The 27,262-nt window shown below is 42.3% G+C and overlaps 1 protein-coding gene across 3 annotated transcripts in view; it reads right to left on the bottom strand.

Annotated features, from left to right (window-relative positions):
• GABRA4 (gamma-aminobutyric acid type A receptor subunit alpha4) overlaps positions 1 to 27,262 on the bottom strand; it is a 60,424-nt gene continuing 33,162 nt past the window's right edge. For all 3 annotated transcript variants that reach the window (XM_045018791.1, XM_045018789.1, XM_045018790.1), the window contains one exon: positions 1 to 1,014. In XM_045018791.1, coding sequence (XP_044874726.1) covers positions 481 to 1,014 — 534 coding nt within the window. In that variant the 3' untranslated portion in view covers positions 1 to 480. The remainder of the gene's footprint in view (positions 1,015 to 27,262) is intronic.

Here is a 27,262-nt window from a genome sequence, read left to right as displayed (position 1 = left end):
TTCTGTCACCACTCATCATTTCTTTCATCAACTTTAATCTAGCAGGGAAAAGTCCCTGTCTGGCAGCATTTAAAAATATCCCCCAAACAGTCACTGCAAGTCATAGTGGAAAATGCATTGCTGGGTCTAGGCAGTGGTGATTTGTAAAAATCATTATGGTATACTACTAAAAGTCAGTGCACATTACACTGCATAAATGTGTGTGTCTGCATTCTACTTACTTCTCATCACTGTTCTTCCCTTCCCTGCGCTCCATGGCAAGTTCTGTGTTCCCATTTGGGAGAGATAAGCCAATTTTCTTACCCTTTACTCAATGATGAGTTAGTTAATTGTCCCAATAAACTTGTTCTTTGCAGTGGGAACCTAGCACAGAGCCTTGTAAAATAAGAATAAATGGTCTCTTAAAAAAAAGTTTTAAAAGAAGGAACCCTGCAACAAATGTGTTATAATAATTAAGGAAACTACTATATTGCAGCAAAACTACATTAGACTTTCTGATTTTTCCATGGTATCCTTGGATAGATACACTACCCAGTAGACCATGTTAAATGCTCCAAATGTGACAGGAAATAGAATGCGTGCATATTTGTCTATCTTACTGGTGCCAGAGCTGGAAGCAGGGGGAGCAGGAGACGGAGAGATAGCAGACGGCTTTACAGATGCTCCCACCGTATTAGCTGTGGTCTGAATCTGCTCCAGTCTAGATCCAAGTAAATGATGAATGGATGGGGATCCAGCTGTGGCATGCTGTGTTATGCATCCAGTTAAAATTGGGGTGGAGGGAGGAGCTGGAGGAGTAGCTCTTGCAGATGACAATGTTTCTGATACATTGAGGCGACTGAACGGGTTTGGACTTGATGCTGAAAGAGACTGGGGTGTAATGTCAGAAGACCCCTGAGTTACCACAGAAGGTTGGATGGAACTGTTTGCTGTGTCAGTTCGGTTCCCAACATCGGCTTCTGACTGTGCCATGGCATTTGTTCTTTTCCTCACATTTGAATTGGCATCTGTAGTCTGCAAAGTTACAAGAAATAATATTAGTCATTTTTAAAATAGACATAAATAGAAGTGATGGGAACTTTTTAAACAAGCCCTGTCATGCTAATACTCATTCATATCATATCTTTGAACTTCAGGATCAAGCTACCATCTGCTCATGAACATGAATTTAATCATGCGCAAAAAAAACCCACCGAACAAGAAATCTCGTAGTGGCTATAATATTAACATGGCCAAATCCGAAACTATCACCATCAAGTGACATCAATTTAAACTTGATACCGTTAATCTAAGGATCCTTGGCTTGTTTGTTTTTCTCTTTTGGGGCTGTAATTGGGAATAAAAAGCCCATACTGAGCCTCAAGAAGTTAAAAGACAATACTTGGCCCAAGTAGCTCCACCCCTCTGGGCTTGCTAAGCATGTGCTAACTGGAGGAGCAGGTTAAATGGGAGCTCAGAAGCCCAGGCAAAGGATGGTGGACAGGCTGCAGGAGAGAGGAATGCTTCTCCAGGAAGCTAGACAGAAGGTTGAGCCTGAGAGAGGACCACAGAGCAGGTAAGGCCTCCAGACAGTGCCTTCTCCATCCACCATCCCCAGGGCCCTGCTCTTTTGGACTTTTTTTTTTTTTTTGGTTGAGAGACTGACTGTTTGGCCTATAGGGGCCATGCCCCAAACGGAAGAGCCCTGTTGGCAGGAAGTAGCCCAAGGAAGTGAACCTGGACTTACTACAGGGAGGATTCTGCTGCTGTTGCTGCCCTGTGCTGAGACCCAGTGGAGAGAGAGGGCTCGGGTCCCACTACCACATCCCTTAAGGGCCAAGGTCCAGATGTAGGAGGAAAGCTGAAGATTCCTGGCTTAAGGTCAGGAACAGATATTGCTACTGTTCTGACAGGGAAGCCTGGGGCAGAAGTCTGGTGTTCTAATCACTAGTCCACCACAGCCTCTGAGCCCCCATCACACATGGAAGAGAATGTGGGGAGCACAGTGTCCCAGACCTGAAAGTTGGCCAGAAAAGAGGGGGAGATGGAAGGCACACATAGATTTTGAGAAGTTGCTGAAGTGGTCCCTGGAAAACCATTAACAGATAGCCCAGCAACAGCAGCAGCAGAGCTAATGGCTCCAGCACTCTCTGCCCAGCAACAGCAGCTGATTAAAGAAATGGGGACACAGCAGCAGCTCATCAAGCAGATGATTACACTCATACAGCCACTGGGGGCAGCAGAAAGTCTCACCAGGGGAGGGGGAGGTACCACCCTAATGCCATCCATCCTGGTGAAACTGACAAAGATGGGACACACAGATGGCCCAGAAGCATTCCTCATCACATTCAAGAGAGTCGCTGCCATGACTACATGGCCAGTGGAAAGCTGGACCAACCTATTGGCCCTCCACTTGTCAGGCCTGGTCCAGGCTGCATACTGGGTCTTCGATATGGTGGCCACCCAGAATAACACCCAAGTCAAGGCAGTAATTCTGGGTGCCTGAACATCTCTCCCAAAACCTACCACCAGTGGTTCCTGCCAGGAGGAATTCTTGCTTGGGGCTCAGCCCTGGGCCATTGCTCGGAGTCTAAGAGAACATTGCTAGTGGTGCCAGGGGGCTGCACAGGGGTTTAGGTAGCATAGAAGGTAGGCATGGAACAGTACACACAGATCCTCTCTACAGGGGTGTGTGCATGGATTATAAGGCAACATCCTGAAATTCTCACAGAGGTCATTGCCCTGGCGGAGAACTCTCTCAGATCCCTCAGGTCCAAAGCAAAAATACCCAAAGTCAGTCTGGCATGACCCCGGGGCATACATATTACTGACCTCCAAATCCAGCCAAAGGTTCCCTGGGAACTGGGATGCCCAACTACAGGGGGTAAGGTCTCAAAGGTCTCAAAAGAGCCCAGAAGTCTCCAACTTTAGTCTGTTAGGAGGGATTTGGACCCAATGGAGTGACCTTGCCCGCAGAGGCCATTTCCACTGGGAGAAGCAGTGATGGGATTGCCTTCAACCACAGGGGTTTGCTTTGCCTGTGGGCAACAAAGCAATTTTTGGCAAGACCGCCTATTCATGGATTGTAATTATGAGCAGGCCTGGACCACAGACAGCCAGGCTCAGAAAAGGGGCCCAAGGAAAATGTTAGTCCAAGTGGACAGAGTGACCATTCAAGGACTGATCAGGGTTTGGCTGAAGCCAAACCCTGGTCAGGGAACGGCTGGTGGGGCCAGGAGGGAAGCACAGAGGTATGATCTACCTCCAGTTCATCCACGGAAATATATAGCCATACGCAATGAGAGAGATTATACTGATTGTGCAAAACCACACCAAGATGGTACAAAGACCTGGCCTATCTGGTCATCTTGGGGTGTGACTGGTGGTTTTGGAAGAAGTTGTCAGAGGGTGTCACATCCCTTGTGGAGGCAGAAAATCTCCAAAAGACCTCAGAAAACAGACCTAAGAAAACAGGAGATGGACTTTGTAGCCTGGAAGCAGCAGACTATATAATCCACTCTTGACCTAATGAAAGGGTATTGGCAGATACCCTTGACGCCCGAGTCTAAAGAGACAACTGCCTTCTCCATCCAATTTGGTGGTATCAATTTAAGACCATGCCCTTTGGGATCCCTGGGGCCACTGCCACTTTTCAAGTGCTGCTGCCACATGGGGCATAAACAGCCACCTACATTAACAGTATTTTCATATATGGTGAAGAGTGGGCTGACCATATAAGGCACATTATTGCAAACTATAAGCTCTTATGGAGGCAGTGTTTATGGCCAACCCAATCAAGTGCCACCTGGCTGCCAAAGAAGTCACTTACCTGGGGTATATAATGAGAGGGGGACAATTACTATCTCTGGTGGACAAAGTCCAAGCCTTACCGGATTGCTCCATCCCCTCCAACAAGAAGCACGTTCGCTGTTTATTGGGACTGCTGGGGCTGAATCTGACAGTACCCCCACCTTTGCTACCACTACTGACCCTTTGATGGACGTGGTAAAGGATTCAGTACCCCAATAAATCTGTTGGATGAAAAACTGATGAGGCATTCAAAGCATTGAAAGACCAGTTGAGCCAGGAACCGGTGCTATTCCACCCAAAGTTCACAAAACCGTTTATTGTGCAAATGCTCAGGGCACTGCTGTCTCACGAATTCAGTGTAGAAGAGCATCCCATCCTCTTTCTCAGTAGAAAGATGTTCCCCTGAGAGGTGGCATGCTCAGTCACTGAGAAAGAGGCCCTGGCTCAGTCACTGAGAAAATCGGCTGTTTCTGTCCTGTGATATTACTTATGGGGGCAGCCCTTCCACCTAGTAGTAGACCATGCATCTCTCCTGAACTCCATAAAAGACCACAATCTGTGCATCATACAGTGGTATCTCTCGCTGCAGCCATATAGCTGCCACATGTCCCACTGCACACGCAGGGAAAACAAAAATGGCAATTTCTTCTATGAGCCAGAGGAGACATGGATCAGCCCTGTGACATCACAACTTGGTGGCTGAGTGGGAGGGTGTGTAATGGGGTATACAAACCCCACACAGGGCTCGAAGGTGTTCAAAAGACAATACTGGAACCAAGTAGCCCTACCCCTCCAGGCTTGCTGAGCACGCTCCATCTGGAAGAGCCAGTTAAATAGGAACTCGGAAGCCCAGGCAAGGAGTGGTGGACAGGCTGCAGGAGAGAGGAATGCTTCTCCAGGAAGCTAGACAGAAAGTTGACCCTGAGAGGGGACCACCCAGCAGATAAAGCCCCCCCAGACAGTGCCTTCTTCAACCACCACCCGCTCTGAGAACCTCTAGGGCCCTTGGACTTTTTTTGTTGTTGAGAGACGGACTGCACTACAGGGGCCAAGCCCCAAACTGAAGGGCCTCCTGGTAGGAAATAACCCAGGGAAGTGAACTTGGACTTACTGCAGGGAGGACCTCACCAGAGTTGCTTTCCACAGGGCCCTGGATTGGGACCCAGTGGAGAGGGATGGCCCAGGTCCTCATACCACATCCCTTTAAGGGCTGAAGCCCAGATGCTGGTAGAAAGCTGAAGATTACTGACCTAAGGTCAGCAACAGATATCGCTACTGCCCTGACAGAGGGGCAAGGGGCCAGAAGTCAGGTGCACTAACCACTAGGCCCCCTTGCCCTCCAAGCCCCCTATGACAGCAACATTCATATTTTTAATTCTGGGCTCAGATTCACTGGTATGGTCTTACAGCTTTGGTGATGTAAAACAGCTCTAAATCTAGCTTTTGGTAAACTTGGTTTACCTGCTTTGTATCACTGGTATAGGGTGACCAGACAGCAAGTGTGAAAAATTGGGACGGGGGTGGGGGGTAATAGGAGCCTACATAAGAAAGACCCAAATATCGGGACTGTCCCTATAAAATCAGGACATCTGGTCACTCTTCACTGGTGCAACTCGAAGCAGCTGGAGTTTACCAGGGAATCTGGCCCCTATTTTCCAAGTTGACACATTGTGGCCCAAGAATACTGACATACTGTACTCTCCTAGATGCCACTGTGTGGTAATTGCTGGCAAATGCTGACTTTTCAAAGGCAGTGACTGCACTCCACATGCAGTATTTTCAGACTCAAATTGTGTTATGAAGCAAAAAACTGTGCAGATTTAGAATAACTGCTATTAAAAGGCCAAGTGGGTGGAAACTTCTCTCTATGTATTCCATATACCCTTTCACAGCATGCATTTCATCTTGGCAGCAGAACGTTATTCACTACTTTATACTCAATTAGACATTTTTATTTTGTTGAAAAGAGAAAAATAGATGTTCACCCCAGTTTCTTGTTTTAATCAATATACATATTGAAATACTGAAAAGATCTAATATTGAAATATTACACCAAGTGAAACACAAGTACGTATCCCTCTACCAAATGATTACATGTCATTTCATCTCTGTACTATGATTTAAAAAAACCATCAAAACCCACTATAGATAATATATTAGCATTCCTTTCCTTCAACTAATATCCAACTAACATAAAAGATAAGACATTAAAATGTGACTTAGAAGTGGAAATAAACAGGTCTAGGAGCAAACAGGCTAGAATTCCAAAGTCATGTGGCTATTTACCATCATCACTAATGGACAGACTGCAGCAGACCTCACTAAAGATGGCAGCACTCTTGATAACTCCTATCCATCTGACTAAACACACACACGTATGTCTCTCTCCAAAACAAACAAGTATATGAGGAATTCAGGAGAGTTATATTTGGTAAAGTGATAACAATACCTTGAAAACAGACTGCCATTTCAATGTTCCATCCTCAAGACACGGTACCAATCTTAGCTATTTAATACATTTAAATAGCAATCACATAAAAACTGAAAGCTGTTGCAAATGCCACATCAGCAGCTTTATTGTGGTGTTCTGCATGATTCTGCCAGATTCATATAGGGACTTTGGCACCCAACTGCTACTTGCGGTGCCTATATCCAACATTTAGGCATGACTGACATTCACCGAATTCCCACTCAGCTGCCACCTAAGCCTATAGGTGCCTAAACACACCCAGTGCCTAAATTTCTGCTGTAAAAGTTCCCTGGACACCTATATTTCTGCTTCTGGGCATGCACACTCACTCTAGGCATCTGGAAGTCTAAGCCCAGGGTGATACTCAAAGCAAGGAAAATAGGTGTTTCCCTGAAAGGCCTAATCCTGCATGTGAGCTCAGCTACTCGATTGGGGCCTGTAGTTATGACTATATAACTTTTAGCTTAGTGGTTAGACCATTCACAGGGGATGTGGGAAACCCAGGTTCAACCTCCCCCTCTGCCAGGGCAGAGGAATTGAACTAGCAACTCCTACCTCTCAGGCAAGGGCCTTAACCACTGACCTATGGGATAGTCTGATGTGTGTGTGTGTGGGGGGTATCCCTCAATCTCTCCTGTTGGAGCTGTAGCACTTTGGATAAATAAAGAGCCACTGGGCCAGAGAGAGAGGAAGAATGACTCTGTAGGCTGGTGGGTAGGTCCCTCACTAGGGGGTGAAAGAATCAGTCCCCCTGCTCCCATCACTCCCTCATTATTTATCCAAAGGGTAACAGCTTCAACAGGAGAGACTGAGGGAACCCCACACCAGAAGATCCCTTTGCCCAGTGGGTAGGGCACTCACACCTGAGAGGTGGGAGATCCCTGTTCCAATCCTTTCTTCTCGTCGAGCAGAAGGGAAAAACTGAATCTGGGTCTCCCACATCCCAAGTGAGCGCTCTAACCACTGGGCTAAAAGCGGATGGTGGTGCCTCCTTTTCCTCCCAAGCAAAAGCTCCTAACTCCTTGAGAGCGGTGAGGCTTAGGGCACACCCCTCTTCTCGGCAGCTCCCTGCTCAGCATGCTGGCTTCAGCAAATTCCATCCTTAGGTGCCTCTCTCTCCCCATTCATTCTAGAAGGAGCCCAGATGCCTACCGCAGCCTTTGTGAATCCCATGCTTTCCTGGATGCCTAAAAGTCATTAAGTCCCTTTGTGAATCTATCCCTTGGTCAACAGATTACCTACCATAGCAAATGTGCTTTATGTGGCTTGGAGGAATTAATGATACACAGTCAAGTGATGTTCCTGAAATGAGGGAAACATTTTTCCATAACTGCCAGCAATAACTGATTCTCCAGACTCACATTGTAGTTGAACTGATGAATAAACTGGTCTTATTTGTATGAAGAGTACTGAACCAACAAATTCTTCCAAAACATGGGTAAGGACAACAAAGAAGAACTTAGAAGATTTCATAATATGACCCATAATCATTAATGAAAGAAAAACACAATGTGCTGAAAAGATCTGCTATCACTGCTGGACAATTTTGAACATTTAGAGGTGGCTCTAAATAAAACAGCAAGTTCAGAGCAATCTAAGTTAGGGGAGACATTGTTCCATCTAAAATTGAATCTACATTTCTAGCTATGACAAATACATACAACCCCTAAAAAGGCATTGTTATTTCTAGATGTTAGGGACTTTCTGAATGAAAAGGAAACACAATTTTCAAATCTAAAAAAGAAATCTTGAAATAAAAAAATATATACAATGGAGCACAGTTCCTATTAGAAGTCAGAGGTTACCGTGTAGAAGTACCATCACAGATAGAAAATTCCAGATACTTAAGGACTGTTTATTCTAGCAGAGAAAGACAGAACAAGAGTCAATGGCTGGAAGTTAAAGCTAGACAAATTCAAATTAGAAATCAGGCACAATTTATTTTTTTTTAACAGAGAACGTGATTAACCACTGGAACAAACTATCTAAGACAGAGACACAAACAGTGCCATGTGACTGATCTGACCAATCACACAAACAATACATCTCAAACTTGTAGCATCAGTGATCAGTTTATAGGGTCAAGTTTTTAAAAAGATATTCCTCAAATAAATTCCAATAAGCAATACATTTGAAGAAACTGTGTTCTGCATGAAAATCTTCCATGAACAGAAAAAAACCCTAAATTCATTGACTATATATGTTTCAAATGATGCACTCTGCTTTAGTCCTGACAACAAAAGCTCAACAGTAACCTTCAAAACATCAACAAAAGAAATGGCTAAATCTCAGGGTCATAAAAATATAATAATTCTCCCTTTAGCACCAAGACCATGAGCTGATATATTGTAGAACTGTATTTTTCATAATGCATATAATGTAACCAAAAAAGCAAACAGATGGAAATATTTTTAGCACATGACTTAGCGGTTCCTTAGTACAGCACTTTGACAAAATGTCAAATATACAGTTGTGATGCTTTTATTTACCTATCAGTTTTGCAACCATGACATTTTCTGGTTGCAAAATGTTCTAGTTTTAGAGTATATTTCATGCACACACCTGTACCTGCTATCCTCAAAAGTTTATATTTACATGTTCTAATCTAAAAGGTAAAACACAGGTCCTGCAGTTTCATGTACATCCTCAAGAAACTGACATCAAAGTAACTGGCCACTGACAGCATATGCCAGTTCAGTTGCAATATATTTATTTCAGAATCTCTCTTAGGTTTTAAATATCTCCCTTTTCCATTGCTGGCTGCTAACTGCCTTGTTTGTTTATTTATTTATGGTGCTGCAGCTTGAATAAGTGAAGGGCTGAATTACTCTGTAAAAAGCAGGGGAAATGATACTTCCTGAAAGAAACACTAATGATTCCATTTGAAATAGAAAGGCTATAAGTCACTATTCAAAATGTATTGCCGCATGCATGGATGTGCAGTTTGCATACCCCTGCAAGAGGGTTGCTTACGACCCCCAGCAGATTTTAAGATATCTTAATAAAAACTAAAATAAAACTATACATTCAGTACGAGTTGGAATGTGCATTTGCTGTGACGTCGCTGTAAGCTGACTGTATACCAGACTGAGAATCACACATCAACTGAAGGCTTGCAAAGCTTAAACTGATGTGATCCACTAACGGGCACTGCCCAAACCAACAGTGCTGTTTTGCAGAAAAGATAGCACTGGAGTTCTTAAAATGGGTGTTGGTATTAATCTCTTACGTACAGAGCTATAGTACATACGTTTTGGCTCTACTTGGGTGACATCCACCTGCAGTGCAGAGGGCCAGCCGAAAGCCCTTTTTACTATTTAATCTCTGTATGGGGAGAGAACTGGGGTGAAGCAGCTGTATAAGGGTGCCTGCATTCTCCTCCATGTGCCACAGATAGTGTCTCCATGGCAGCCCTGCACAGATTAGCATGGAAAGCTACGATGTGGGCGGGTTTGATCAGCATTTATATGAATCCATTAGTCCCACATATCGCGCACACAGAGGGGTGCAGCCAATATTCCAGCCGATAGGCTGGGATAGGAGTTGTGGAGTGGGGACAAGAGAAACAGTTGCACACTGGTCCCAAGTTGGGAGTTTTGGATTTAATCCCCTCCCCGCCCCCTTCTGCACTTTACCTGCAGAGAATTCAGGTACTTGAGTTTTATGTGGAAGGAGAGAATTTTGCCCCTTATGAATAGCAAGTCTCCAATCAATATGGGCTAGATTGTAAAATAGCTGCATGGCCCCAAGAGCAAAGAATGAATTATGACTCAGAGTCACAATTCATCCCCAGGCCCCCACTTGCCCTGTCATTTGTTATCATGGACCAGCTTAATTCTGTCCCACCCCCTACCCCACCTTTGTGCCCCATCAGCTGCTGCTTGTGAATAAGAGAAGGTGCATCCAGGGTTCCTCCTACTTCCTACTCCTATCCATTCCCTCCCCATCCAGTTGATCCTGGCGGCAGGGAGTAGTCCCAGTTTTCCCCATTGCACCTGGAATTGCAATATAAGCAGGAGTGTTGGGGTGGAGGGTAGAGGGGGGAGGAAGGGGTGGCTACTTCCCTAAACAGGCAAATAAGAGCAGCAGCAATCTAATTCTTTAATCACCATGAAGCCCTGTTTTGAAATTGTCTTAGCCAGTGAAAATGGGCTAACCATGTATTTAGACTGTATTAAACTTTTTTCTTAATATTGCAGGAAAAAGAAGAACACACACATATATAGAGAGAGAGACACTCTGTTGTTCACACTAAAATTTATATTTCTGAAGACACCATACAGATTACACTTCATTTTATATTGTCACTATATAATATTGTACAATAAACCAGAATAGCGTGTGGGATTCTGGTGAATTTTGGACATCACCTGCTGGCACCATAAAATGCCCAATGCATGGAAATTAGAAAGCATATTTGGAGATATGGGGCCAAATTCTGTTCTCAGTTACACTAGTGTAAATCTGTTATCGATAAAGGGGCCTGCACCGGATTTTCCACCAGTGAAACTAAGTTTAGATTCTGGCCTTTGAACTATAATATAAACAAAGACGAGTCATATTACATTGCATCCAGAAAGGCACTGATTTCATCCAACCTCCTATCAGTTTGATATCCTTTCAAGAGCCTTCTAACAGCACCAGGAAAAGCAACAATGGAACTGCTTAAAGGCCCAGTCCAATTCCGCGGAGGTGAATGGGAGTTAGATCAGGCACTACAATGCCAACCACAATATAGACCTAATATAGCATTCCACTTCTACATTAAATGTTTCCCAAAACTGTGCAGGTCTAGGAATTGTGGTGTATGCCCTTGGTGAAAGAGAGGGGACAATATCATAATGACAATACTAACAGCACAAGGAAACATTTTTATTCATTTTTGTTTTGAGCACCTATTGCCACAGCAGCAAAGTATTTGAATAGCCAAATTACACAAACCTACTGGCAATGGGTAACATTTAAAGTCTTGGATTTTGGAGGCATAAGAACTACTGGAGAAAAAGCAAAAATTAAATGGCTTTGAGGCAACCTAGAAGGTACAGTGATTATCCAACTAAGGATTCATCCCAAGGGTTAAAGCAGGGAGTAGTACAGCCAACCTCCACCACAGAAGGGCAGCTTTAAGCTCCCGCTGAGGATCCATACAGAGATCTCCAGCAAAGTCTACCCAGGAGATTCTCTGAATGATTACCAGGCATCAGGATTGGGACATCGATAGTCGTGCCTAATCATCGCAGCCATGGAGGTGGCCAGGCCTGGAGATCAGAGCAGAGCTAAGCCAAGCTGGAGTCAAGAATCAGGACCATGGGACATCCGGGACATGGTCAAGAGCAGAATCAAGGTTGGGAACCAGGGATCAGAAGCTGAAAATCAGAGCCAATGAGTGAGCGGGAGACAGGTCAGGAAGCAAAGCTGGAAGTCAGGGCCAGGGACCAAGCCAGAGCCAATACGTGAGCTGGAGCCATCAGGAAGCAGCACCAGAACTCAGAGCCTGGGGTGTCAAGGATGGAGAAGGGCAGGAACTGAAGTAGGCACAAGAGCAGGCTGGATAGGAGCAGGCACAGGAAGCAGGACCAAGTGCAGCTGCAGGCATGCAACGCATTGAGCAGACCACAAGCTCTACCTGCTCCTGGGTTAAGTAGTAGCTTAGCGCTGCTCCTCCACCAATCAATTACACCACCCCTTCCAGGATCAGCTGTGCCCACTGTGTTGCTAGGAGACTGACACTGCTGCAGCTGGCTCCCTGATGGTACCCCCTCCCCCACCTTGAGGGTACCTTTTAGGGGCTTAGGCCTTAGTTTTCCTGGGTTTTTCTGGTGAAAAGTGGGTACAAGGCCTGGAGCATGAATATTCCCATCTGGTTCCCAAAACCTTTCTTCCAGTCCACCAGGTGGTAAAGTCAACCTTGGATTCACTTAGAATCCAGGATTTCTCTGATTTCACATTCTTCCTGACCCTGAACCTCCACAGGAAGGGGGTGGTGGAGCAGAGTGGACAGGGAAGGGATGTTCTGTGTACGGCTTCAAGAGGAACAACTGAAAAAACAAGTGGAGTTTCAGGGATTCGGGTAGCTGGCATTGGAATGCTCCTCAATCTCAAATGGATTCAGGGTGGTAGGTAACAATAAAATGGCAAAGAAATGTGACCAACAGATCTGCCATTGATTAAAATTATGGTCAAAGATATTCTAAGTTCTTGTGATTGGTGAGGACCTGGACTGGGAACTGAGCCTCCTACAAAAGATGTCTCCATTCTTTGAATGCTGTTTTAATTGCAAGCAGCTCCTTGTCTCAGATACCTTTTTTTTTTCAGCAGGAATTAGAGCTTACATGAACAGTATGCACAAGGATGGAGTTGGTTACAAGGATCTGCATTTTGCAAAAATACAGTCACAACAGCAAAGTTCCAGGCATCTGCTTCCATGGTAAAAGGTCTGGCAGGGTCTGGATACACAAGACCCTGAGTAGCTAATGTGAACATTTTCTTTAGCTGATCAAAGGCAAATGTACCTTCACCAGACAAAACAAACCCATTTTTGAAGGAGTGCAGTTATCAGTGCTATTAGCCCGGAGAATCCTTTACTGAAGCACTGATAAAAATTGGCAAATCCAAGAAACCACTGAGCCTCCTTTACATCTTTTGGAATGTTCCACCCACTTTCTGTGGGTCACTGTTTGGCCCTCAGGGGGGATATGATATAACTAAGGAACTCGATAGAGTCCTTGTCGAATTTGCATTCCTCTGATTTGGCAGAAAGGCAATTCTGGTGAAGTCTATCAAGGACAAGGTGAACGGATTGATCATGTAGCTTCTGGTTTATGGAGAAGACAAGACTACAATCTAAATAAATAACAAATCAGTCCAGCATGTCCTCGAAAATGTGATTCATGAAATGCTGAAAATGTAGCCAGAGCATTACGTAGCCCAAATGGCATAACTAATTACTCAAAATGCCCATATCAAGCACACAACTGCAAAGTCTTCCACTTGTGGCATTCCTTGATACAAGCCAGACTGTAGCCTCCATGAAAGTCCAGTTTAGAAAAAACTCTGGACAAGCCAAGTCTTTCAAAAAGTTCATTAATAAGTGGCAACAGGTATCCATTTCAAACTGTCACTCTCTTCAGAACCTGGTAGTCAACACAGGGCACTAGGAGCCATCTTTTTTTGCCACAAAAAAAGATCGGGGGCCCCTTGGTAGAAGGATGAACAAAGTCCTCCTCTAAATTTTCACTGAGGTATTCCTGGAGCATTTGGAGTTCTAGTTCTGAGAAGTAGTAAATATGACTGAAGGGACTGTCAGCCAGCTCTGGGCTGCAGGTCAGTGGGGCAATCATAACTGTGATGCAGTGGCTAGACAAGTTAATAGTCTGATAATGAGCTCCACTAGAGCCTAGTCAATGGGAAATGATAGGAGTTGTAGCATAAACAGGAGCCAACATTGATTCAGGAAGCTGCAAAATTTCCCATTGTCACTGGGAAATTGGGCCAGCGGCAGAATCTTTGGTTTCCTAGGGACCTGGGCAGCATGACCGGCACCTGCAGAGCCATGATCTGAGTCTCCAGCATCTGCAAGGTGTTCATTAATTCCCTCAGAGTAATGGAGGTCAAACCTGATCATCGGTCTTTGTCTCTTGGGCTGCACAAACTGTCAGGATCATGATCCAAATGTGGACGGTCACACCTAATGGTCAGAGCCAGGATAGTGGCCTGGCCTGGAGGTTAGAGTGGAACTGAGATGGGCCAGAGTCAGGGCTATGGGCACAGTGGAGAGCAAAGGCAAGGGTGAGAACCAGAGATCAGAAGCCAAAAGCCAAAGCCAATGAGTGAGCCAGAGAAGTGGTGGGGGAAGCAGAGCCAGGGGGTGTCAAGGAAAGCTGAAGGGCAGGAACTGAAGTGGGCACAAGAGTATGCACAGGAAACAGGACCAAGCACATCAGCAGACTTGGAACACATTGATCAGCCAGCAAGCTCTGGATGCTGATGAGTCAAGTAATAGCTTAGCTTTGCCACTCCATCAATCAGGAAGCGCAGTCAATCAGGCAGCCCCTGCCAGAATCAGCTGCATCCAGTGTGTTGCTAGGAAACTGACTCTGCTGCCTGGCTGGCTGACACAGTGAGAAGGATGAGTCGAACTGAACACAGGAATAAGGTCAGGTTTCAGGAAGAACCTAGTGCAGTGTGGCAGCAGGCACTCAGGAATGCAGGCTACATCCCGGATGCTACCCCTCGGACAGTAGAGTTGGAGCATGTAACACTAGTCTCAGATAGCATGCTTAATAAAGATCTCATTCCTGCAATGCCACCTGCCTGCCACATCACTTATTGCCAATGAAACAGGCACCCCATCCCTGCTCTGAGCAGACCCGCCCACTCTTTGGGTGTACTCACCAGCTAGGTAGGGGTTGCTATACTGCATCACATTCTAAGAAGACTCTGCTGCCAGGAACCTGCAGTCTTGGCTCTGCCAGCTGTGAATCTTATCCAATAAGAATATTTTCAGTGAGATTTTACAAATCCCAAAGGATCCGCATGCCTAATTCACATTAATTTTAATGGGAATAGCATGTGCAAATCCCTTAGACAGTTTTGATCATCTCCATTTTTGTATTTTGCTCTGATCCCAGGGTCTCTTCAATTGAGGAAGAAGCTCTGCTGCTGGCTCTGGTGTGGTCAGTCCCAGAAACCAGCAGCAACAGCCTCCAATTTGGGTGTAACTGCTATGAGGGGCTACAGTGCAAGATGTGGATTTTCAGACAGCCAAGTTTCAGTCTGCTCCAGATCTCAAAGATCATCACTAACACCGTGGAATTTAGTGCAGACTTGAACACAGGCATTATGCATTCTCAGCAGTGGCCCCCACTTAGGAGGCAGGCACCTGGATTCTGCATCAGCTGGTGCTTCAAAATGAACTTCAAGGACACCCCAAAGTAAAGTACATTGCTGTAATCTAGTTTGAAGGTGAGAAAAATGTGGATGACTGTTGTAAATCCTGTGAGAGAAGAGTGGTAACAGCCTCTTGGCTCACCATACCACAAGACTGCAAATTTCTTTTTTGAAAGTTGGACAAATAGTTTGACCTGATGGCAGAGATATAATAACTCCCTCCCTGTTATCAGTAGGCTTCAAACCTATGGCCTTTAGCATCACAAAGCAGATTGCTACCACTTGCTCTAACAGAGTAATTCCATTAGAGAATAACAGCCTCCTGCTGTTAATAAAGCAGCCCCTAAAGGGGGTGATGGCAAACACTATGCTAGTGTGAATTCTGTCTGTTAAAGGCAGATGAGCATGTGAGGGTGTAATGACTTCATAATGACTCCCTGCACAAACCTCTACCACTCAAATGAGTAACTCTATTAGCTGGCAGCAACAGGAGATTGTCCATAAAAAGGACAACATGCCACACCCTAATGATAACACAGGTCACACAAAAAAAACAGGAGTACTTGTGGCACCTTAAAGACTAACAAATTTATTTTAGCATGAGCTTTCGTGAGCTAAAGCTCACTTCTTCGGATGCCTGGTCCTCTAACTGATTTACATAACAAATAAGTTTGTCTTTTTCAGGTTAAACTAGAGCTAATTTACTGAGGGGCCTATCCATCATCAATGAAACCAATGGAAGTTTTGCTACTGATATCAAGGTGAGCAGGATATGGCCATTTATATTATAAACTGTTCAGAGCAGCAATCTTCTTAACTGCTTGTAAAGCACCTGGCACTGATTGCTGGAGTTACACCAATAATAAATAATCAAAAAGACTATGCTGGGATATGATCTAGAAAAAAAAGAGACCCATGGAATGATATATTTATGATTTCATTTCTCAGAGCAAAATATATTCTGGTTATGACAAGATGAGGCATCTCAAATGAGATGCTGGGTGCAAGAGAAAATTTGTTATAAAAACCAATTGGCTATTTCTAGCACACCTTCTCAAAGTTTTTTATTCTCATTTGTTTCTTCCTAGAGTAATAATGTGAATATGAAAGGAGTGTCTCTTAATATTAGCATCTATTGAATACTAAATAGATGAATTAAAGTGAACTGTTCTTGAAATAAGATCCTCTAATAATCTATTCACTTCAAAATAGGTTTATTTTCCTTATCAGTGCTAACCATTTTGGCAGTCAGCCAATATTTTGGCCAGCTGATATTTCTTTAGCGAAGATAGAAACTCTTACATTTCAAGCAGTAATACCAGCTGCAGCATACTATTGACTTTTGAAATCCTTATTGTAGTCAAACAATTTAAAGTTCTTCCCTTGATATTAAATAGTCAAAACATTCTGAATGTTGTTTTATAGGGGTTTTTTTTCTTCAAGGAGATTGATTGCAATGGACAAATGATTTCAAGCTGGCTCTCCTAAATCTCAAGAATTTTCAAACACAACCCTTTAAAAAAATCTTAGTGCAGAAATTCAATCCATTTGACTTGGCATGAAGGTAGGGTAACTAGGCAAACTTCCTTGCAAACATGCATAAATATTGTAATTAATGCTGTGCCCTTCTCTTTCCAAGTGGAAGCACATGCAACTGACCATAGAAAACACAATGAAGTATGCTGTTAGCATAGTTCAACATAGATTGGATAGATTTATCATTAAATCTTATGGGAGGTTTCTGCAGAAAGGTTATGTTGGTCACCTTATATGAGAAAATACATCACACCACCAAAACAGAGTAATAAATCACTCACAAAATCAACTCACAGATCATTCCCTGTGTCCATAAAGTAAGGCTAAAACCGCTGGTTATTGTTGCTTGCTATCACACTAGAATGATGTTCAAATGAGAGTCAATCAAAAAACTCTTCAATATTTAACAAGGTTGGCACACTCTAACAGCTGTTCATCTAAAACATTTTGAAACTTCCTCTGAGCCTACATAATCCTTGACTTGAGCCAAAAAAATCAGGTACTAGATTGTTTATTTTTTCCCCCCATGTTTTACCAGTTTATGATAAGCAAGCCAATTTTGCACCTCAGTGAAGCATGAACTGAAACAGTGCATAGTAGCTGAGCTGAGATTTACAACTGGATCAACAACATATTAATATACACACTGAAATGACAAACAGTCACATTGTTTTAAAACAAATCAACACACCCATTTTACATCCCCCGTGATCAGACCCGGTCAAGTAATCCATAAAACAAGCAAGCAAATACTTTTAAAATATTGCAGGATAGATGCTTTAGACAAGTCACAGGAAATGCAGTATTAGTATGGGAATGCTGAAGCAATGATAAAAGTATTTATAGTGCATCAAATTATGCAAACCCCACTGAATATGTCTGTGATGCAAAATATTGAAAATTGTGCAAGCTGTAAGAAAGTCATATGCTGGTGCAGCATTATGCAAAGTTCCTTGCCAAGCCCCTTTCTAGCTCTCAACGAAGCGTTTTGAGAGTCCTCTTGCAGCACACTAGTGTTCTACATAGCAGTTTTAAAGCATTCGCTTTCATTTAAAATTGCTTTCACAGTTTGTATGAGGAACATGCCCTATTGGGATCTGAATCCAAAAAAGGAAATCTACTATTAGTTCAGCTAAAGAACTATCGGTAGTAGTAGTGCATAAATCCTCTTTGTAGGTCTCTAGCCATTAGTCTCAAGACTATCACCAACTGTTGATAAGCAGGGATGTGATAGTTTATGGTCACATATTTGCAAATCAGCTTCAGAACTATTTTGAATTGAGTAAGCCACTGTGCCACAGCAGCACTTCAGCAGTCCTGGACCCGGATGCTGAAGTACTGCTGTGGCTCCTGCAGCTGCTGAGACAACACTTTAGCAGTGCTTTCTCCACCACATCCTACTCCAGACATATTCAGAGCAACCTCATGGAAGGTCCCAGGACTGCTTTTGCAGCAACTGTGCACTACAAGGAAGCTTCCACTGCTACGGAGGCATGTTCTTTCAGAGCTTTAATAGTCCCTTTATGACACTAGATTCTATAGCAGTAGGGTCTCCGTTTAGGTCAGAGATACTGTACCATCAATTCAAAACAATAGGCTTATTGTGTGGCTGTTTTAAAGGGGAAGGATATAGCCATAATATAGACTAGAGAGGGGTTTACAGTTATGTGGAGAAAAGCAAATGTTAAATTCATGTGCATGTGCCCTCTCCATAATTTGGCAGGCCCAGAGTTAGTGTCTGTCTTCATCCATAGAAGTATCACTAAGATTTCAGTAATTTACAATCCACATGCAGGTTAACTTAATGTACAAGAAGAACAGGGAGTAATTTGATGTCACACAGTCAAAGTGTGGATTTTTCAAAATTAGGCATGCATTTTATGTGACTTCAACTACATGCAACTTTGCCAGCATAATAGTGGTTCTTCCATGAACAAATTGAGTAATTTTGTTTTCAGATGATGCTTCTTAGCCACTAGTGCCACAATTCCTTAATTTACATATGCAACCACAGCAAAGCACATGTAAATAAAGTGCAAATATGGCTAATTTTAAAAATCCTCTCTAAGAGGAAATTGTGAAGGTAAGGGTGGTCACCTGTCTGGATTTCAATATAAATTTGGAAGATTTAGGCAAAGATTCTGTCAATAAGTACAGCACTGTTTAGCCACCTCAAATGCCTGCTTTTATCCCAGTTTAGAAACCGTTTTCGATTGTACTCTAATCCAAGAGCTCTTTTCTTATCCTGTCTGCTGTTTCCTAGAGAAACGGTGATTTCCAGTTACTTCAGGAGGACGGGACAGCTTGCCAAACTGCATGAAATTTGAGATTTGCCGTGGAGATAACATCTTCTCATCAGTGTAAACAACAGTGGTCTTCCTATCTTTAGTATGCATTGTTCACTTCTGCCCCTCCCCCAGATATTTAATGTTGGTTATGTACTGTAAGAAAATCAAAAATCCTTTCTGGCCCTTATTCACCATGTTGCCATGTCACAGCAAAACATATACACTTGGAATAGAAATCTCTCTTAAGTTGACATTCTAGAGCCACGGGATCAATATTTACTGAAGAAATGCATTATAGATTTTGTTTTGCCTAGTCCTAGTAAAATCTACACCTGCACAAAGGACAATGAATTCCATTACAAAGAGAGAAGAATACCATAGTGCACAAAAGCTATTTCATATTTTGGAAATCAATAGAATTTAGAATTATGTGAACAGAAATAATAGTTATTGAAAGCTACTCTTTATAATCCTCTCCGTAATGCCAGATATTAAACTGTGTCATATCACCCCCTCCAGCTGTGCAATATTTAGGCTCAAGATTTAAAATAAAAATGCAAAAAACCCCATGCAATTTAGATAAGGCCAGCTTATGAGAATCAGGAAATAGAACTGAATATGGAAATGATCAATTAGGTCTATTTGTTTATCCCCCATTGCAGAATTGTTCCCTACAGTGTATTCAAAGGAAGAGAGGAAAGAGTTGATTGGAAATGAGAAGGACTTTAAAAAAGTGTTTTCTCCACTTTTCAATTCTCCAGTGACCTTAAATTCTCCTTAAATTTGCTACAGTGGCTTGGTGAAAATGCCTTTGAAAACATACTAATCTGCCTGAGGGATTTCTCCAAGCTTCTAACAGCTTTATTTCCTCACCCTTCATCCCCTCAGAGTACAAATGAAATCAGCTAAAATGTCCCAATTAGCATAGAAAACTCATCCTAAAGTTTGGTGGTGCTTGGGCTCACCTGTACCATAAACCTCACTGCTCAGTTTTTCCCATAACAATTTTCAAAGCAAGAAAAAAAATTGAAGCCACAGTACAAATAAGAATTCAAATTTAACTCACAGGTTTATCATAAAAATCTTTACAGGAAATAGGCAAGTTGATCTTTTTTGTGGATAAATACACATTCATATAAATGATGACTATTGAAATGACAACTTTAAAAAAATGTAGCCTTTTCCTTGTTTGTTCTTTAGAAAGCATAGTATTTATTCAGAACTATCTGAAATTCATACTCCAGCCAGCCAGGGGCTTAGTCTCCTTTTGTGTTTTTAAAATGTTCCAAGATACTACAATATTTGGTTTTTTCAATATTTACTTTCATTAAAAACTAGAAGAAAAAAAGATCTGATAAACTGGTTTGATACAAATCTTAACTGGGTTCTTGAATCCAATATTAAAACAACCACCATTATTTATTTCAATGGTGAAACTGAAGAGTATTTACTTTTCAGTGGATCTGTTCAATCCTCCCTGACTGAGGAATGCACTTAAGCACATGCTTAAATCCACCCCTAGTTAGTAATCCACTTAAGCATGTGCTTTCATTTATTAAGCATGTGCTTAATTAAGTGCTTTCCTGAACAGAGGCCTACAAGAACAACATTATCTATTTATGCTTTAATTTGCAAAGTAAATGCCTGATCCAAAATCCAATTAACTCAACGGAAGTTGACTCAGGCCTTTGGAGCTTAAAATGAGTAATGACAGAGAAGAGTCTCACAGTGCCTAGCTTGCAATTCTGGCAGTTCTTTATAGTATTAGAAAGTTACAAGAATTAGCAAACTGCTACACTTTCTAGCAGGCTTTGCAGGTGGGAAGCACTCCAGAAGGACATCCTGTTTATTTACAAGAAAGCTGCTGTGACAGAAGTCCTGTGGTGACAACTTTAAAGTCAAACAATTTTGTCACATTGCCATCATTACAACCTGATTATCTATGGACAGTCCCAGATCTGTAATTCAATGGATTTTTTTTATTTATTTACACCCATGGGATCAGAACCTGACCTCCTAAATCTAATATCTTGATTTCCATCTCCCAAGAACTACTCTGCACACCTTCCAAAGAACGAAAGCTTTCACTTTTCTGCGGCTGCCTCTGAAAATGTTCCACATCCTAACCGTATCAAAGGTTTCGTCAATCCAAGGTTTCTGGAGAGGGACCATCTAAGTTAATAGAACTCTTTGCTTTATACCTTTCAGAATGATATTGCTAATGTGAAATACTAAGAAGCCCATTTAAACTACTTGCAATGTTGGCAGGTAGGCCCCATCCTGTAAAGACTTATACATATGCTTAACTCTACTGAAGTCAATGGGACTACTCACAGTATGTAAAGGGCTTCTCAGGGCCTTAGCAGGCTAACAGTGATATTTAAATAGAAGCTGGACTTTATCCTCGGGTATCCAAATGCTCAGCATGCACACTGAATCACTACAGAGTTAGTCAGCTAGTCATCACAACCATACCTTTCAAATAGGGTTTAGTATGAGATATGCCACTCACTCTAGACCCACATCTGCTTTCATCCCACACAGAACTGCTCTCTCATTATTACTCTAAATTACCGACAGCAGAGATGCTAATGAACCTAAAGCGATAGAAAAATTGTTGACATGTCAAAGAAATTATTCACCGAGCACTGAAAGCTTCCTCCTTTGCTTTATTTGATCATGCCCCTCCTTTTACATGACCACCTGACATTTTTAAAGGCCAGTGTCTCTCATTTGGTTCCTGGCTGGATTTAACTGCTAAACACCACTACTTTTTGTTTTTAAATACCTAAGACCATGGAGATAGAAATGAAACACTACTATTACATTTTAAAACTGAATCACTGTTCCATTTTCGAGCGTTGTTTAAACACTTGTGTGACTAAACAGCTAGGGCCAGAATGTGAGTGACTGCATGTCCATGCAAGGGGGTAAGAGAGCATGTGCCCATCCATGGGCTACCTGAACATTAGATCTGGTCATGTTGGAGCAAGTGAAGCCACTTGCCACTTTACTCCCTCTTCAGGGGAAGCTCCACCCCTCTACTCACTGGCTAGAATAGCTGAAGTGGGGACAGCAGGAGCTAATGTACTGCCGCTATTAGAGCAAAGAGGAAGCAGGGGGAGGAACTGTGGAGTGCAGCTTATGCATCTCTCCTTGCTCAGCACTGTGCCTGAAGTCACAGGGGGAAATCCTACCCCATTAAAGCTAATGGCAAAACTCCTATTGGCTCAGTGTGGTCACAATTTAACCCTCAAACAACAATGATGAGAGAATATCTGGCATGTGCTAGGTTTGGATAATAAATGACCAAAAATTATAAGATTTTTAAACAGACACCCAATAAGCCAACAATACTTTAGCTGGGTTAGTAAGGATAAACGAAGGGGAGCCATGTCAGTATGAATTACATCTATTTGTAACTTTAAGCTTTAAAAATATTTGATTTAATTTTAAGTGCTCAGAATGGTAGGAAAGGGTTTGTTTAAACTGACCTACTTTTTGAACCAGACATCCCAGAGATACACCGAGAAGGATAAAGATCTTACTAATAGTGCTGAAGAGATTTGCTTTTTAAAATGGAACTTTTTGAAATGACCCAAAATGTGATGAAATTTAACACAAAAAGTCAGTATGTCTTTAAATGGAAGTGAAACTAGCACAGAAACATAAAAATAGAGCCATGATTCTGACAAACCATAAATCAATCAGCTTCCTCCAGCACTGGGGTTGCCAACCCTCCAGGTTTGTCCTGGAGTCTCTAGGATTAAAGATTAATCTTTAACTAAAGATTATATCATGTGATGAAACCTCCAGTAATACAGCCAACCACAGTTGGCAACCCTAATGACATACAACAATATTTCTGCTTTTCCTAAACAAAGATCAAAACATACAGGTCCAGATCCACTCTTTCTGGTGCAAGAAGGTGCTAACCTGCTGCCCGCCCCACCACCCCAGGGTTACACTTGAGGGAGGGCAGGCTGTGATAGGTGCTACCTGTCCTCACCCATTGGTTTGGGTCAGAGGAGGGTAGCTCTAAGCTCTGCTGCACTTTTCTCAGGAATAATGCAGGCAGAAGCGGACTAGGAGAAGTGCAGATTCCTTGCATCCTGGGTTGCCATATCCTATCGCCTTACAGACTGGGCACACACACACAAAAAATCCCACTACCCATAAGCCCAGGGAAGAGGAGTATTATCTGGGCAGATATAGGTGACCGATTTCCTGTCTACGAGACAGCAGTAAAGGAAGCTGACGTGGTGGGGAGGAGGTGACATCAACCACCACAGCAGTAAGTGTCCCAGTCAGAAGGCAGGGTAGCCAGAGGGGCGGAGTGGGCATGGAAATAATGAACTGAGTGAACTGAAGGCCTGGGAGAGGACAAGGAGCTGACAAGAGCAACAGAAGGGAGCTGAACTTGGAGTAAGAACACTGTGTAGGGAAGACATGTCTCTTTGTTCAGAAATTGCATATGAAAGAAAGTAAGCAACACATAACTGAGTATACACTTTGAACAAAGCCCTTAAAAGCAATAAGGCATGGCCCTTATTTCCCTTCAGAAGCAATTGCTACTCCCTAAGATGGAAATCATAAGAGAGGGGAAAGAAAAAGTGGTCTGTGATGGGATGTTAGATGGGTTGGGATCTGAGTTACTACAGAGAATTCTTTCCTGAGTGCTGGCTGGTGAGTCTTGCCCACATGCTCAGGGTTTAGCTGATCGCCATATTTGGGGTCGGGAAGGAATTTTCCTCCAGGGCAGATTGGCAGAGGCCCTGGAGGCTTTTTGCCTTCCTCTGCAGCATGGGGCAGGGGTCACTTGCTGGAGGATTCTCTGCAGCTTGAGGTCTTCAAACCATAATTTGAGGACTTCAATAACTCAGACATAGGTTAGGGGTTTGTTATAGAAGTGGATGGGAGAGATTATGTGGCCTGCGTTGTGCAGGAGGTCAGACTAGATGATCATAATGGTACCTTCTGACCTTAAAGTCTATGAGTCTATGGAAAGAAAAATAATTTTTCTTCAAAAGGCCCAGTCATCATGTTTCTGAATAAATATTGACTTCATGTTGACCCGCTACTGTATGTTAAATTATTGTAGTAACAAAGCAATTTCTAATATAAAAATAGTCACAGGCCAAATTCTACCCTTTCAGTTCATCCACACAATCCTCATTGATTTCAACAGGAGCTGCACATCAGAGAATAGAATTTGACCTACTAATATGACATGATTTTCCTGCTCATGTGAACTGATTACTCTTTTGCTATGTTATCAGCACTTTCTACCAGCTACAGAACAATACTAGGCAAAACTGACTTCTATAGATATACACACTAACAAAATATTGACAATCTTTTAATGGGGACAAACTGGAGACAAATAAAAAAAAAACACAAACCAAGGCAGTTTTTGTTTGTGACACACAAATTACATTTCTTACAGGAGCAGAAAAAGCCATAGTAAATGTAATACAATAAAGTTATCAAATTTAAATTAGCCTACAGAGGTATCAAAAAAATGAGAGTCTTTACAGGCCTGATCAGAAAAGTTATTATTATAACCTTGACTGACAATGGAAAACAGAAACTGCTTGTGTCTTAATGATATAAATACTTGGATATTTACAGTATGGCCAAATACCAGAATTAAAACCAATCTCCAGAAGAAGAAACAGCAAAAAGAGAATAAATATTTGCATCTCAGTATGAATAATGCAAGAACACTCCCTTTCAGTCAAACATCCCATGTGATGTATCCTGTGTACCACTAAGCTCTTTAATTTAAGTTATGGTGCAATGCTTGCAGCAACACCAGTGCATCACAGTGGAGGCTCAAGGGCCTGATCCAACGCCCGTTGAGTTCCATCGAACGTCTCCAAGAGTCTCTGAAAGACCATGGCTGACAGGAGGGAGGAAAGAGGTTTGCCTATGTAAAGATGTCAAAATTGGATTCCAAGATACCAATCCTGTAATTTGTTACACAAGAGCAGAATCAATTGCAGAACTGAGGCCCAAGTATGGAAATAAATCCACTGATGTCAGAAAGTTGTGTTAGACTGATTGAGTAATGAGAGCATTGGAATATATTGGTCTGAGTTAAAATGCATCAGATTGTCTAACTATGCTCTGAAAAAAACTTACTGTTTTCTTTAGACAAAATGTAATTTAATTTAAAATATATTAGGTCAGTCCGATTCATGATGTAAACATAGTGAAGTAAATGTAATTACACAAAAGAACAACTAGTCACATCATACAACCAATATTTTTCTCAAAGTATGTTGTAGTCAAAGCTATGCTACCTTTGGTATAGATTTGCATAATGCATAATGCAAATTGAAACCTCCAAATAGACCAGAATGCATTTCTTTCCAATGAAACAGTTTTTTCTTAGAAAGATATCAGATATTTGGAGAATGGGCTTTTGATTAAAAATCTAAATATCTCTTTAAAAAAAACACAGTATATTGGTCTGAGTAATATATACGTTGACTTTACATGAAAAACACATTTTAAAATTATTGTTGGTCTCATGGATGACATACATACTTGAAAAACTATTTCTAATTATAAATAATCTTAATTTTATCAAATCCTATTATTATTATATACAGGGCGGCCGGATTAGGGAACCAAAACAAAAACCTGCCGTGCCGCCCTAGGATTGGGCGGAATGCCGCCCCATAGAATCTGCCGCCCCAAGCACCAGCTTGCTCAGCTGGTTTCTGGAGCCGGCCCTGATGAACTAAGTTAGGGTGTGAATTAAAAACTCAATAGGTACTCTGCAATAATTCTACATGTGCACATACTTATTCCATGTTCAGAGTATCCACAAGGGGTGCTACTATGGAATAGCTATGGGAGGACGGTGATGAGAGAGCAAAGAACGGGAAGGAAAATGGAAGTGAGTGGACAGCAGGAGAGAAATATTTTCCTAACTAATATCTAAATCTTCCTTGCTACAGTGGACACGGAGAACAATTGATCACTGTCCTCTTTATAAAAAGCCCTGAACGTATTTGAAGAGTGTTACCAGGTCCTCCCACAATCTTCTCTTCTCAAGACTAAACAAACTCAGTTTTTTACCCTTTCCTCATAGGTCAGGTTTTCTAAACCTTTGATCATTATTGCTGCTCTCCTCTGGACTCTCTCCAATTTGTCCACATCTTTCTTAAATTGTGGTGCCAAAAACTAGACACACTAATCCAGTTGAGGCCTCACCAGGGCCAAGTAGAGAAAGAAAATTTCCTCCCATGTCTCAGATAAGACACTCCTGTTAATAAACCCTGGAATATTAGCCTTTTTTGCAAATGCATCACATAGTTGGCTCTTATTCAATCAGTGTTCTGCTATAAGAACATAAGAACATAAGAATGGCCGTACCGGGTCAGACCAAAGGTCCATCTACCCCAGTATCTGTCTACCGACAGTGGCCAATGCCAGGTGCCCCAGAGGGAGTGAACCTAACAGGCAATGATCAAGTGATCTCTCTACTGCCATCTATCTCCATCCTCTGACGAACAGAGGCTAGGGACACCATTCCTTACCCATCCTGGCTAATAGCCATTAATAGACTTAACCTCCATGAATTTATCCAGTTCTCTTTTAAATGCTGTTATAGTCCTAGCCTTCACAACCTCCTCAGGTAAGGAGTTCCACAAGTTGACTGTGCGCTGCGTGAAGAAGAACTTCCTTTTATTTGTTTTAAACCTGCTGCCTATTAATTTCATTGGGTGACCCCTAGTTCTTGTATTATGGGAATAAGTAAATAACTTTTCCTTATCCACTTTCTCAACATCACTCATGATTTTATATACCTCTATCATATCCCCCCTTAGTCTTCTCTTTTCCAAGCTGAAGAGTCCTAGCCTCTTTAATCTTTCCTCGTATGGGACCCTCTCCAAACCCCTAATCATTTTAGTAGCCCTTTTCTGAACCTTTTCTAGTGCCAGTATATCTTTTTTGAGGTGAGGAGACCACATCTGTACACAGTATTCGAGATGTGGGCGTACCAGGGATTTATATAAGGGCAATAATATATTCTCAGTCTTATTTTCTATCCCCTTTTTAATGATTCCTAACATCCTGTTTGCTTTTTTGACCGCCTCTGCACACTGCGTGGACATCTTCAGAGAACTATCCACGATGACTCCAAGATCTTTTTCCTGACTCGTTGTAGCTAAATTAGCCCCCATCATATTGTATGTATAGCTGGGGTTATTTTTTCCAATGTGCATTACTTTACATTTATCCACATTAAATTTCATTTGCCATTTTGTTGCCCAAT

The sequence above is a fragment of the Mauremys mutica genome, chromosome 5 (assembly GCF_020497125.1).
Source record: "Mauremys mutica isolate MM-2020 ecotype Southern chromosome 5, ASM2049712v1, whole genome shotgun sequence".
NCBI lineage: Eukaryota > Metazoa > Chordata > Testudines > Geoemydidae > Mauremys > Mauremys mutica.
This window is presented reverse-complemented; position numbering and strand designations above follow the sequence as displayed.